Source organism: Ictidomys tridecemlineatus, chromosome 15 (assembly GCF_052094955.1).
Source record: "Ictidomys tridecemlineatus isolate mIctTri1 chromosome 15, mIctTri1.hap1, whole genome shotgun sequence".
NCBI classification, from domain to species: domain Eukaryota; kingdom Metazoa; phylum Chordata; class Mammalia; order Rodentia; family Sciuridae; genus Ictidomys; species Ictidomys tridecemlineatus.
In genome coordinates, this window is record NC_135491.1 from 43,062,447 (window position 1) to 43,075,608 (window position 13,162).

The 13,162-nt window shown below is 55.2% G+C and overlaps 1 protein-coding gene across 1 annotated transcript in view; it reads left to right on the top strand.

Annotated features, from left to right (window-relative positions):
* Bean1 (brain expressed associated with NEDD4 1) overlaps positions 1 to 12,658 on the top strand; it is a 46,712-nt gene extending 34,054 nt beyond the window's left edge. The window contains exons 3-5 of the mRNA XM_078032432.1: positions 2,755 to 3,018; positions 8,545 to 8,695; positions 10,489 to 12,658. Of these exons, the coding sequence (XP_077888558.1) occupies positions 2,755 to 3,018; positions 8,545 to 8,695; positions 10,489 to 10,828 (755 nt within the window). The 3' untranslated portion in view covers positions 10,829 to 12,658. The remainder of the gene's footprint in view (positions 1 to 2,754; positions 3,019 to 8,544; positions 8,696 to 10,488) is intronic.
* Positions 12,659 to 13,162: the final 504 nt, after the last annotated feature.

Consider the following 13,162-nt stretch of genomic DNA (forward strand, 5'->3'; position numbering starts at 1 on the left):
AGAGGTAGTATATGATATTTGCAAGGGAGGAAGAGAGAAGCTAGAAGAAAAAATTCACAGGAAGAGTGCAAGAGGAGCAGACAGAGATTGGCTGTTGGTTGGAGAAAAGTTGGAAAGAAAATAAACAAGAGGAAGAATATGAACAAGGAGAAAAAATTAAAGACATAAGAGTACAACAAAAATGCAAAACACCATTCATAGATCATTGTCCTCCACAGATTGATGCATAAAAAGCATTCTGTTTCAAATATGGTAGAGAGATTAGTGAATCAAAAAAATAAAATAAAATAAATCTTGCTGGAAAGTCGAACTGTCTCTGTCAATGTTCAAAAGTTTCTCAGCTCTGTCTCTGATGTCTCTTGGGATCACGAAACCCAGTCTCTATCCCACGGATTTGGGCTTCAGAAACCTCAGTCTCAGCCACGCTGCAGTCCCAAGATCTGAATCTGCTCCTACTTGCAGAGAGACCACCAGGGATACACTCATGCAAAGGAGCAACCCGAGATGGAGCAGCAAGACAAGGGCCACCAGCACTCTCAGCAGGAATACCCCAGGCTCCTCCAAACCTGCAGGAACCTCCACATTGGGCCTGCAGGTCCCAGCTGGAGTCCCCAGACAGAGGCTTTTGGGTGGTAAACCTGCTGGCACCCAAGCCCCAGACCTGGCTTGTGTTCTTAGTGGTTTCCATGTACTTCTTAATTTATGAGGGCCTACTTCATGTTTAAACAAATAATTCCAAGAGAATGAAGTTACTCTATTCTTTCTTCCCCATCTTGTGCTATTATTATGCACTAAAGAGCTTCCTACCTACCTCCTTACAGTTAGTGGGGAGACCCGAGAGGCCTGGCTCGGTCAGGCTGAGGTGACTGAGGGTGGCTGGCTCAGTGACTGAGGGTGAGTAAGTCATTCAACATCTTTGTGCCTCAGTGTCCTCACCTGTAAATGGGAAGAACTGGATAAATAGCTCCAAAGATGGATTGAGGTCTTAGCACTGAGCCTAAACATGGTAAGGGCTCTGAAAGCCGGCCTCTGCTTGGCCCTCAAAGAACCCCAGGAATCTACTGTCAGAGCATGATGCAACCGGCATCCAGCCAAATCCTGGGGCACGTGCCCCAAGCTTGGCTTTCACACAGGGATAACCTGCTGGCTCAGCCCCTCCCAATTCAGGTCAGTAGGCTGCAGAAACCACCAGAATGGTCCATAACTGCCCCCAAGGCACGTTCCTAGCCCCAGCGAAGATGCTGTACCTGCTGTGGGCAAGGCTTTGAGGAAAGTGCTGGGAGGTGCTGGGAAGGGAGCAGCAATCACAGCTGAATGTCCAACCTCTGCTCAGCAGATGCCCAAACCCTTACCTGAGATTAAAAGTCCTTCTACAGCTACCAAGGCAAGTCAAGATTATATCTCTGCTCCTTCATCTATTCAATAACTCTTAAATTTGGTCTTTAAGACTCTACTTATTACCATCCAAGACAGAGGCCTGCCATCACCCCACCCAGGCTCATCTAGAGCCACTCATGCGTGCATTAGGCACTTCTGTTGTGCCCAGCCAGGTGCTAAGCTTGAGGACACAGAGGGATACGACGTGAGACCTGGAAACCATGCATGATTCTGTGTAGCACATGCCCATGATCCTATGCAACAGGGGCTCAGACTTGGGCTCTGGGAGGACAGGCAAGGGGACCTCTGAGAACAGGGCCCAGGAATAATCTGTCCTCCCCCAAGCTTGCTCCTGCCCCTGAGGTCCAATCAGAATCTGAAGCCAGAGACTTGGCTGGCAGCCTTAGTTAGGGTTCCATGCAGGGCAGGAGTAAGCGCTAGACTCTGAAGCCACTCCTGGCTTCTGGCTTGGCTGTGCCATGGAGTAACTGGGTGGCTATGAGCTGGTCTGTTAACCCACACCGAGCCTCAGTCCACCCATCTGCGAAACAGGAGAAGCGAGTTGAAGGGAATCCCATGATACTCACTAACAAGAGGTAGCTGTCTCTGAGCAGTGCAGCTGGTGCTGTGGCTACTCCTGCTGATTCTGACCCCTTCCAGCACTCCAGCCCTTAAGATCCCATGATCTAATCTCTGTGGGAGGACAGTCACCACCATTCTCAGGAGCTTCCTTCTGCAGTGCTCTCAGGGGCCCAGAATGCCAGTTGCACCACCCCCTGCCTTCCCTGAACTCACCTGCTCTCACTCCAAGATCACCTCCTCTGGGAAGCCTTCCTGGTCTAAGCCACCCTCTGACATACCTGGGTCATTGCAGCCCACAATCCCAGGCCTCCTGAGGCCAGCCAAGTCCATCCTGATAATAAGGCCACCTTGTGTATCTACTGCCCCTTCCCAAGACCTGGATAAAGTTTTGTTGAACCTTCCATCTCATATCTTGGTGAAGTACAGACCTTTCCCATTGCTGAGACTCATGGGTTCGAGCCTTCGCTCTGCCACTAAGTTCCTGTGTGCCCTCGGACAAGTCCCATTGCCCTCTCTGTGTTTCCCTTTTCCTGTCTGAAAAGTTGAATGCTGGGGACAGAGGCTTCAGAGGAGAGGAAGGGCAGTCAGCCCCCCACTTACTACCAGAGGCCCCTGCAGGCAGTGGGGTGAGGCACAGTTTCCCTGCTCCCTAGCAGGAGCCGCCAGGATAGAACCCATGGGATGGACCCCCGACTATCTTCCATTGATTTAGGAATCCATAGCTCCCAGGGCTGCAGGGGTGAAGGAGGAAGGTGTGGCGGGACTGTGTTCAATGTCCTTTCTCTCTGTCCACAGTAGCACGATACAACCGCACCAGCTACTTCTACCCCACGTTCTCGGAGAGCTCGGAGCACAGCCACCTGCTCGTGTCTCCTGTGCTGGTGGCGAGCGCTGTCATCGGGGTGGTCATCATCCTCTCCTGCATCACCATCATCGTGGGCAGCATCCGTAGGGACCGACAGAACCGGCTCCAGCGTCACCGCCACCGTCACCACCGCCACCATCACCACCATCGCCGCCGACACCGCCACCGTCACCGAGAGTACGAGCCTGGCTACGGTGAGCTACTGCCCACCCTGGGCCCTGCAGCCACCAGCGTACTGTGATTGAACCCCCAGGAGGTGTCCAGGAGGCCATGGCTCTGCCAGGCGTGGTGCGGAGTGGTCAGGGAAGGCCTCCTGGAGGTCTTGGTCCATCAGGAAGAGCCCACGGGTGCCCACTATCGTGTTCCCCTTAGCGTGGGAAACCTAGAGGGAGGCCGAATGGATCCCTCTAATGGAGAGAGAGATGGGGGCTGCTTGGGGGAGCAGATTGGCAGGAGCATGAATGGGTGATGGATTGAGTGAATGGTTCAGCCTTAGGGTGAGGGGATGGGTGGACAAGTGAGTGGATGGATGGGTCGATGAATGAGATGCTTGAGTGGGTTAGATGGGATGGGCAGGTGGAGGATGGAAAGCTGGGGATGGTGGAGGGGAGGGGGGAGTAGGTATGGGAATGAGTGGATGAGTCAATAGATAAATTCTCAGACAATTTCCATTGGCAGGAAAAAGCCAGACCTTCCCCGACAGGAGCTGCATGGGGGTCTATCTGCTGTCTGAGGTCACCCACCAGGTGGGGAAAAGCAAAGCAGGCCCAGCCCCTGAAATGCAGAACTGATGTGAGCCTCCTGGGATCCCAGAGCCCTAGCAGAACCTAAGGGGCTTTCCCCTTCCAGGGCCTGCAGAAAGAACAAAGGGAAATGTTTTGGGTTTTTTTTTTTTTTTTTTTTTGCAGTCCTGGGGATTGAACCCAGAGCCTCACACATGCTAGGCAAGCGCTCTACCACAGAGCTATATGTCCAGCCCTTTATATTTTTATAGGGTCTTTTTGAGTTGCCCAGGCTGACCTTGAACTTGTGATCCTCCTGCCTCAGCCTCCTGGGTAGCTGGGGTTAGAGGCCTGCTCCACCACATCTCGCTAGAAAAGTTTTTTAAACAGATTGAATCTGATGAACCTGGGCCTTTGCAGCCTCCCCCAGCACACCCTGCTGATCTGGTAGGAATGAGATATTTCTGTTTTCTTTCCACTGAGTTAATTGGCTGTAGAAGGAGCCTCCTTTAGCAATAAGAGATGCCGGAAGCCAGCAAGCAGAGGGAGGCCTGGGAGCGCTGGCCGATGGGCCAGGAGCCCTCCCTGTGTGCCTGGCACTTCTTATGCATAATCTCATTGTGCAAATTTCTCACAGTGGTCCTGGGGTGGCTTTTAATTGTCACCCCAATTTACAGATTAGGAGCAGTTAAGTAATGGGCCTGGAATCACCCAGTCTGCAAGGGATGGATCCAGAACTTGAGCCCAGGCACTCTGACCTGAAAGTCCTTAGGCTGACCACTGCGCAGACAGCCTGGGAGGCCGGCAGTCTCAGCCCTGAGGGGAGGTGGCACTGGGGGAGATGCCAGTGGAGCCACCCTGGGAACATATGTGGGTCCAGCAGACACTCCCGCAGCCAGGAGACCTGCAGACCTGGCTGTTGCTCTTCTGGGAGGAGAAGAGCAAGGGACCAGACCTCAGGCAAGACCCACAGGGCTATCATGTGTCAGGGGCAAAAGTGGCCACAAGGGAAGAAAGACAGCTGATTGACGGACTGCCCTCCGTAACCAGGAATGAGGACGGAAGAGGCCAGCGTGCATGCATGTGTGAGACTCGGCCAGCCCAGCACCCCCAAGTCCCTAGGAGCCAAGGATGCCCCAAGAAGACAAGTCAGAGCATTGCCTAGACGAGGATGGGCCTGTCCCACTCTGGCATCAACAGCCTGGCACTAACCCTGGGGAGGAGGCCAGGGCTCCTCCCCAGGTACCACCCTCAATCACCCCACACCCTAGGATGGAGCCTGGCAGACACAGGGCAGCCCACCTGCCTCTCCCCTTTAGTACCCGCTGCTCCTCTCCAAGCACAGACCCACTCCTTCCAGACTCTGCCCTCTGCTGACTGCCGTTCCCCAGCCTCTCCAACTGGCCAAAGCCCTTTAGGCCCAGCTCAGATGCCACCTCCCTGTGGAAGCATCTCCAGCCCCGCTGGCCCCTACCAGAATCAAATGGAAATCCCTCTTCTCTGTGCTTCCTTGGCATTGTACCCACACCTCCATCAGTGCCTTGGTCATGGGGTGACGATGTGGCATTCATGACAGCAGGGCCTGCATGTGGCTTCCCCCCACACAGGGTCCAGCCCAGAAGTTCGCCATGGGCAAGGGAAGAAGCCACCTCGCTTCATCCTCACAGCAAGCCTTGGAGTGCAGGCCAGGGGTCTCCCTGAGATTCCAACAGAGAGGGCTGAACGGTCAGCCTGGCCCTTGAGGACCTGAAGGCGGGTCAGACCCTCCTGAGCAAGGTCCCCGCTCCGAGCCCCAGAGCAGGCAGAGTGAATGGAGGCCACAGGCACACCAGTTCCAGGGCCGGGCCTTGCTAGCCCTCCTGACCTACAGCAGCCCCCGTGGAGCTCCTGCCTCCCTGCCCCACTTCTGTTCTCTGGCTCTGGCACCTCCCTGGGGCCTGGCAGGGAGTCCAGGGGCACTGCTGTCCCACACCTTCCTCCAGCCTTCTGGAGAATACGCAGGGGCCGCTGGGGGCCTCCAGAGGACACCAGGGATGAGGGAACATGCTCTATGAGCATCAGACAGCCCCCACCTTCCACAGTGGAGGCCTCCCATCTTTCACACACTTCCCCCCTGTTCCGGGGACCAAAGCCCTCCGGGTCAGTCCCCTGCCCCCTTGGCTGCTACTTCTGGGACTTCTTTGTGGATTTCTTTCTCCTGCCCCTTACAGGTCAGAGCTCAACACTTCCCCCTGTCCTCTCCCTACACCCTCCAGCTGCTTCATCTCATCTACCCATCTTCTTCCCTGCAGCTGCCTCCACCCCTCCCCCAAGGTCCCTAGACACCCCTCCATGGGGACTCACAAGCACCAGATTCAGTATCCAAATCACCTTCCACTTTTTTTTTTTTGCATTTACTGTGCACCCTGGTAAAAGTTGTCTCACCTCTCTGTGTCTATCAAATGCTTACACAGGGACCCAGCTCAAAAAGTGATTGTAAAGACTCTATAAGAAGAGCACCGGCTAATAATTCCATGCTCCATACAGTTAACTAGTTTCATTATTTCTCCTTCCAAGAAAACCTGCTCACAGGCCACCTGCCCTCACCCGCCCACCCACCAGCCTGGCCTCCCAGGCACCCAAAGGGATTGGACATGACCACCCCCATCCTCTGCTCAGCACCACTCAGTGGCTCCCTATGGTCCTCAGGACAGTGTCTGCCTTCTGCTGCCCACAGGCCCTTTCTGTCGTCGGGCCAACCAATGACGGGGAGGGAGAAGAAGAGATTGTGTTTCATAAGATGGAAAGATCTAGAGCATTAGTGGTGGCTGCCTCTGTCTCCTCTGGCTTCACCTCTCAGTCTTTGCCGCTGATAGAAAGTGTGGGAGTTTGTGGGTGCAAGTTCTCCTCCTTCCCCCTCCGGGAGCCTGTGGAGGGAGGGTAACCCTGGATTGGGTTAAATAATGAACTGAGGTATTTCTTCATTTTGGTAAAGAGGAGGCATAGAAAGATCTCACCTTCCATGAGGCAGAAAGCGGGGCTCCCGAGGCCTGGCCCATCTGTACCCTAACCTGGAATCAGGAGAGGCAGAGGATGAGGAAGGCCCGAGGCCTTTCCTTCATGGTGGGGAAACAGCGGGCTGGTTTCTCCCCAGCTCTTCCTCGGGAGCTCTACCCACCCGAGTGTCTAGGACTGGACTTGGTCACCTCGGGACTGAGGTCTGAGCTGGGAGAGGAGCTCAGGGTAGCCTCAGTTTCCCCAAGATGCGCAGCTTCTGAGAGGACCAAGAGAAAGCAGGCCGGGAGGAGGGGATCCGCAGCAGTTTTCCTGGGCCCGACTGGCTGTCAGGGCTGCCCACCTTGTCTAGGAAACAGCCCCGGCTCTCTAGGGACGGCTGCAGCCTCGTCCCCTGTGGGTGGAACCTCCCCAGAGCCCAAGACCTTTCCCAGCCACGTGGCGCTGGTGGACGCAGGGCCTCTGGAGCCCAGCCGTCCTGGCTCAGGGTCTGTCCTCACCCAGTTGTCTTGTGCTTTGATCTTTCCTGGATGTCTTCCTGAACTCCTTCCAAAACTTCCGTCTTTCAGCTGCTCCCCTGAAGGGAAACTCATCTCATTTTAGCTCCCTTTTTTTTTTTTTTAACAGCGTATGCTATTGGGCTCATTTTTCCTAGCACAAAAGTCATAAGTGTTCATAATAGAAAGCCTAAAAACTACAGACGATATAAAGAAGAAACTAAGGGTCATGATCCTACCATCCGGACAGAGCCACAGATAATGAACACGTTCAGAACGTTGGCCTCGGAGAGCTTTCTCCACAACCGTAAATGATCCTGGAATTAGACCTGCAGGTGTGGTCTCACGTCAAGGGCTTTCCACTCCTGTTGAGTCGGGAGTGGGGGAAGGAGGTGAGGGGAGTGGGAAGAAGCCTCTGCGGTGACACAGGTCCTATGGATTCCAACCCCCTACTCTATTGGTATGTGACCCTGAGCCTCAGCCTCCTGGTCTGTACAGTGGGCACAATGCCAAGCCCCACCCCTTGAGGGAGCCTCCAGGAGCCCTTGGGGGTGGGTAGACTTCATGTCTCAGCCATCTTGGCAGCTTCCGTGACTAGACCTGCCAGAAACTTCTATGATGAGAAGCTAAGACATCCAGTTGCCCTCTGACCCTACCATTCTCTGTGTGACCTCAAGCAAGTCACCTGGCCTCTCTGAATCTCAGTTGCAGAATGAGAGACTGATGCTCCAGCGGTGTTCATTAAGCAGTATGATAGGTCCCAGAAAATGACATTCTGTGGTCAAATGCTGGACTAGCGCAGTTAACTGTGCGTCTTAGCTGCAGGACTTTTCAGGGCTAACGTGTGGTTTCGAAAAAACAAAACAAAGGAAAACAAAGTTTGTGAAGTCACCTGATCCATTACACTCTCTTCCCCGGGCACCTAAGGGAGTGACGCATGGTTGGGGCAGGAAAGGCTAAGGAGGCCTGATCCCAGAGGCCTCTGCAGCCCTCCATCCTGGACCTTCTCCTCCCCATTTTTCATGCCCCAGCCTGACCCCACTACCCACAGCCCCTGCTCACACCACTCCCTTTCTCATCTGCCTCTTGCCTCAGCTGTTCAGGCTTCCAGCTTCCGGCCTGCCCTCTTCCCTTGACTAATCGGAGACAAGACTCGGCTCTGGCAGCCCCTCCTCCAGGAAGCCCACCCCAGCCTCCCAGTTGGTCAGGCCTGTCTCTTCTCCCACAGCCCCTGGACTGCCAAAGCTCATGACACACTGCCCAGTTCTCAGCTGTCTCCAAGACAGGGCCAGGACAGGGTGGGCTCTGCTTCCTCCTCCCTGTGACCCCATGTCCAGCTCAGAGATGGCACTCACATGCCTGTGCTGTTGCTGAGTGGTTGGAGGTAGCTGCACTGGTGAGAGGATGGTCAGATGGAGACAGCAGAGCCTCATTGGCCTCAGGTAGACTCAGGAGGCCAGTCCTTGGCACTGGCCCAAGGCTCAGGCTGCTGGTCTGTTCCCTGCAGCATCCGACGGACACACGTATAGCCGTTCAAGCCGCAGGATGCGGTCCACCTGCAGCCCTGCAGAGGACTGGCCCCCGCCCTTGGACATCAGCTCTGATGGGGACGTGGATGCCACGGTGCTCAGGGAGCTGTACCCAGATTCTCCACCAGGGTAAGGAGGTCGCATGGGGGAGGGGCCCAGGAAAGGGTAGGGCTCTGGACACCAAGGGAAACAGCAACCCCTCTCTGCATGTTTCCCAAATGCAGCAAACATCTCAGTGAGCATGGCCATCTCCCTACCCCTCCTGACCAAGCAGTCCCCTTGAGGCAGGGTGTGACTCAGCAGATGTCACCAGGACGCACCAAGAAAAAGACAAGCAGAGCTTCTTCGGACTGATGAGCAAGGAGAAGGAAGGGGTGCCCTTGTGGTTTGGGGAACAACAGCTATCCTGAGACCACTGGGGGTCTGCTCCTCCAAGAGTCTCCCTGGGGAGTTAGATCAGTAGAGTATTAAGTTATTCCAGGGGCTGAGGGATCAATTCCCGTTAGGGAGAAAAATCTATTCAGCTTCAATATCTAACACCAAGAACTCATCCCATCCCAAGGCCAGCCGACCTCAGGGGGAGCAGGCTCGGCCAGCCCCTGGCCTGGCAGGTCTTGGAATGTGTGTGCAGTCAGTCCTGTCTTCCCAGTCATGTCCCTTCTCTTTCCCACCCTACCCCCACTCCTGCCCAGCCCTGTCCAGGCACTAACCCTAACCAGCCTGGCAAGGCGGAGGCACTCGACCTGGTGCCCCTTTTGCCTGAGATAAACCCAATGGGCAGGGAGCACTCCACCTTTCCCGGACCCCAGAGAAGTTCCCTGTGCCGCGCCACATCAATCAGAAGCAGCTCCACTTGGCCTGTCCTTCAGACAGGCCACGCTGGACAGAGGTGGTGTCCTCGGGGCCCAGTTCCTGGTCTCTGGGGCCCAGCTGGCCCTTCCCCACATGGACCAGAGCCACTGAGCTCCCTGGGGAAGGAGGTATGCACATCCTTGGGCATAGCCTCTGGATCAGGAGGACTCCTAACCCTGGGTCACACCCCCAGGTATCCACCATACCTTCTTCCCACCAGGAAAACCCAGTAAGTAGGGTTTATTCACCCCCTTTCTACAGACAAGGAAATGGGCCCTGGAGCCTGGGGGAGAATGTTATGTCCACTGCTCCTGAGGACCCCAGAGAAAGTAGCAGTGAGAAGAGAGGTGGCTGGACAGGGGTTTGCTGGACATTGGGTCTCTGCTCTTAACATGGGGGCTCCAGGCTGTAGCTCCTTAGTATGACCCACCAAAGCCTGAATCACATCTATCGGGACAAGAGTCATTGTGTCCAGCCTGCACTCAGGGCCATCAGGCCTGTCCAGGGGAGTTCTTCTCTAGGGGCATTTGGGTCCTCTTCTCCCAGCCACCCATGGGCAGACCCCCCAGCAGTTAGCACATGAAGAGGGGAGAGGAGTCACAGCCTCCCTCAGTTCCCTACCTGGGGACCCTCAGGCCCTGGACAGCCTCGTGCTCCCCCGCCTTCTGCTCCCCTGGGCACTGGGAGGGCCATCGGTGCTGTTTTCCTTGCCCTCCTGAGCTCAGAGGGGCCCGGGACTGCTTCCTAAAGCTAGAAGACCGCTGAGGAGTGACTTGAGCTGCTTCTACCCACGGAGGCGGCCCAGCCCGGGAAGTCTCCCAGGCAGCTCTTGTTCTAAGGAATCTGAGCCCCAGAGAAGTGAGTTCACAAAGAACAGGAGGCCTGATTCAAGTTCAAAGCCCAGGCCTCAGGGGTGCAGGGGTCCCCTTTCTTAGTAGGGTCTCACTGGAGCCAGCACGGACGAGGCCCCACCTGGTCCACAGCCATCACTTCAGATAAGAAAGAGACCCCCACACCCACTCCCAAGACCCCAGGTTTGGCAGAGCCTGAGGGAGCCTCTTCTTTTGTAGCTACGAGGAATGTGTGGGGCCAGGGGCCACTCAACTGTATGTCCCCACGGACGCCCCGCCGCCCTACTCGCTGACAGACTCCTGTCCCATGCTGAACGGCACCCTCCACTCAGGCAGCAGCCACAGCCCCCATGGACACCAGCAGGAGCAGAGGACCCGGGGCCAGAGTGGCCTCCGCACCATCTCCATGGACACGCTGCCCCCTTATGAGGCCGTGTGTGGACCCGGCTCCCCATCGGGCCTGCTGCCATTGCCTGGACCGGAACCAGGGCCAAGGACCTCACAGGGCTCACCCACCCCAACCCGAGCCCCAGCCTCTGGTCCCGAGAGGATTGTTTAAGTGACACAGCCCACCAGCTCCAACAGGTCTCTCCAGGCTGAGTCACATCCTTGTGGCATACATAGGCACTCACACACACACACACACACCCCCCAATATGCACACACAACACATAGATATATACGTGGCTACACACATACACACTGACATCCCCCTTGTGCACATATAGACATGCCCCACACGTGTGTGGACATGTGTGCACACACAGGGGACCCCCACACCCACACAAAACCTACCGGCAGAGGTTTCATTAAAAATGAATGAAGCTCTCTGACCTCCTGTCTCCTCTTCCCCAGCCTGGTGGTTATGCCGCTGTGGATGGTGCTGGGGGAGAGAGTTGAAGTAGGAAACGGCTTTCTCTTCCCTCTCCCCAGGCTGTGCCCAAATTGGTTCTGCCTCCGGAAACTGCTCAACCACCCCAGGGCAGCTGCCTGCCCCTCCCCTTCCCCCAGGGCTTGTTCTCCTGGGAGGTGGGGCAGGCCCCAGTGAGGTTCTGCTGTGTGCTGTGCCTATCTTTCAATTCCAGGGCAGAAGAGCCACATCACCATCCTGCCGCTTACAGGGTGGGGACATAGGTCTGGGGGCTCAGGCACAACCTAGAGGCCCTCACAGCCCACTAGGCACCTCCCTTAATCCAGTACCCTCAGTCTGGTGGTGCTAGGGGAATTCTCTGAGAAGCCCACCCCAAGCTACAGGGGTGGACAGTGCCCTCGGTAAGTGTGCAGTGGTGCAGGTGGGTCACAGTAGTTCCCATGCCCGGGGCTGAGGGTCTTCAAAGGTGGCCTCACCACAATGTTGCCTGGGCACCACTCTGAGGCAGATAAGGGCCCCTCATTTAGCATGTGCCCAGCCAGCCACTGTGGCCTGAGCCCAGATGGGCTGGAGCCGAACCCCACCCGGAGCCGGTGCTGTCGTCCGGGGTGGCAGCTCACAGCTGGGAGTGTCAACATATCCTGGCCTTGCCTCTCCAGGATGTTTGCACATACAGAATAAAGAGGGTATGAGCCCCTTCAAAACCACCATGCCATCATAAGAGGACCAGTGCCCAGCCTTGCTGCCAGGGTCCTGCCATAGAAGGAGATACATGGGGTCAGCCTCATTGTAGAAAGGCTCAGATCTTGGCCTTTGAACCCCAGCAAGAACATGTCCATAACCTAAGTGATTTCTAAAGACCCAGCCTGCAGAGGTTTTCAAGCATCTTTGAGGAGTATCCCTGCCAGCATCGCCAATGGCCGGGAACAAGTTACCCTGCCTCCCTCCTTCCCTCCCTTTTCCGCCCATCCTTAAACAGCAAACCCCATGCCCAGTCCTCCTTCTCCCCACATTTCAATTCCTCCAATGAAGGGCTAAGACAATTCAGTAATACCTTTCTTCAGGAGACGGGTGGCAAAGGTGGAAATCTTGAATTTTATTTTCTGTAGAAATAGCATTTCTTCTGGTGCAGAGCTGAAAGGAGTCCACCCAGAGGTTTTGTCGCGTCCTGTGTGCCGCACCCTGGAGCCCCCAGACTCCACCTGGGGGAAGGACCTTGTTTACAAGCAGTTCTGTCCAACTTTGTGGTGTTCTGTTTTCTAGGCAAAAATATCTGTCTGTTGTACTGTATAGCCCTCAGAATGCACCCAGGGATGAGACCCTTTTAAGAAATGCATCCTGAACCTGTATCCCTAGAGAGTGCTGGGGGAAGATCAGAATCCCTGCCTGCTCCTCAGAGTTTGAGGGATGGAGCTGAACAGCTTTTCTTGTTCCTGTGGACTAGGCGCTGAACAAGCAACAATGTATCTTTTCTGTGTTCAAATAAATACATCATATCAATAAAAATGTAGCAAGAAATGACATTTTCCAAGAATACATGGGTTGGGGGGGGGGCCTTGCTGCTGAAACTGGAAAGGAAAGGAAACCTCGAACAACCACAATCTGAAAATACGCCTCACCTGGATGGCATGTCCTGTTCCTTCTCAGGATTAGGAGTCACTGAAGCCTTGTCACTTGCTGTGAGGTAGGTATTTGGGTAGTCAGTGATTTCTAGGAATTCCTTTTATGTGTTTAACCTCCCTGAAACATGGCATTGTCTTGGTGTAAATGTCCCTAGGATTGGCTCTCAACCAGGACCCACTGGTCAGAGAGGTGACTCTGAGATAAGGAAGCACAGGCTCCTTCCCTTTCCCCAGTCCAGTCTTCAGTCCCAGTTGGAGGGGCTGAGGTCAGCTGTCCAGCACCCACTGCCCACACTCTGAGCCCACACTGCCACCTGCTGGCTCGCTGCTGCCACTGTTAAAGTGAACAAGTCTGCCCTTCAAGAATGAGGACACTCCAGTCTCCCACTTTGAAAGCCAT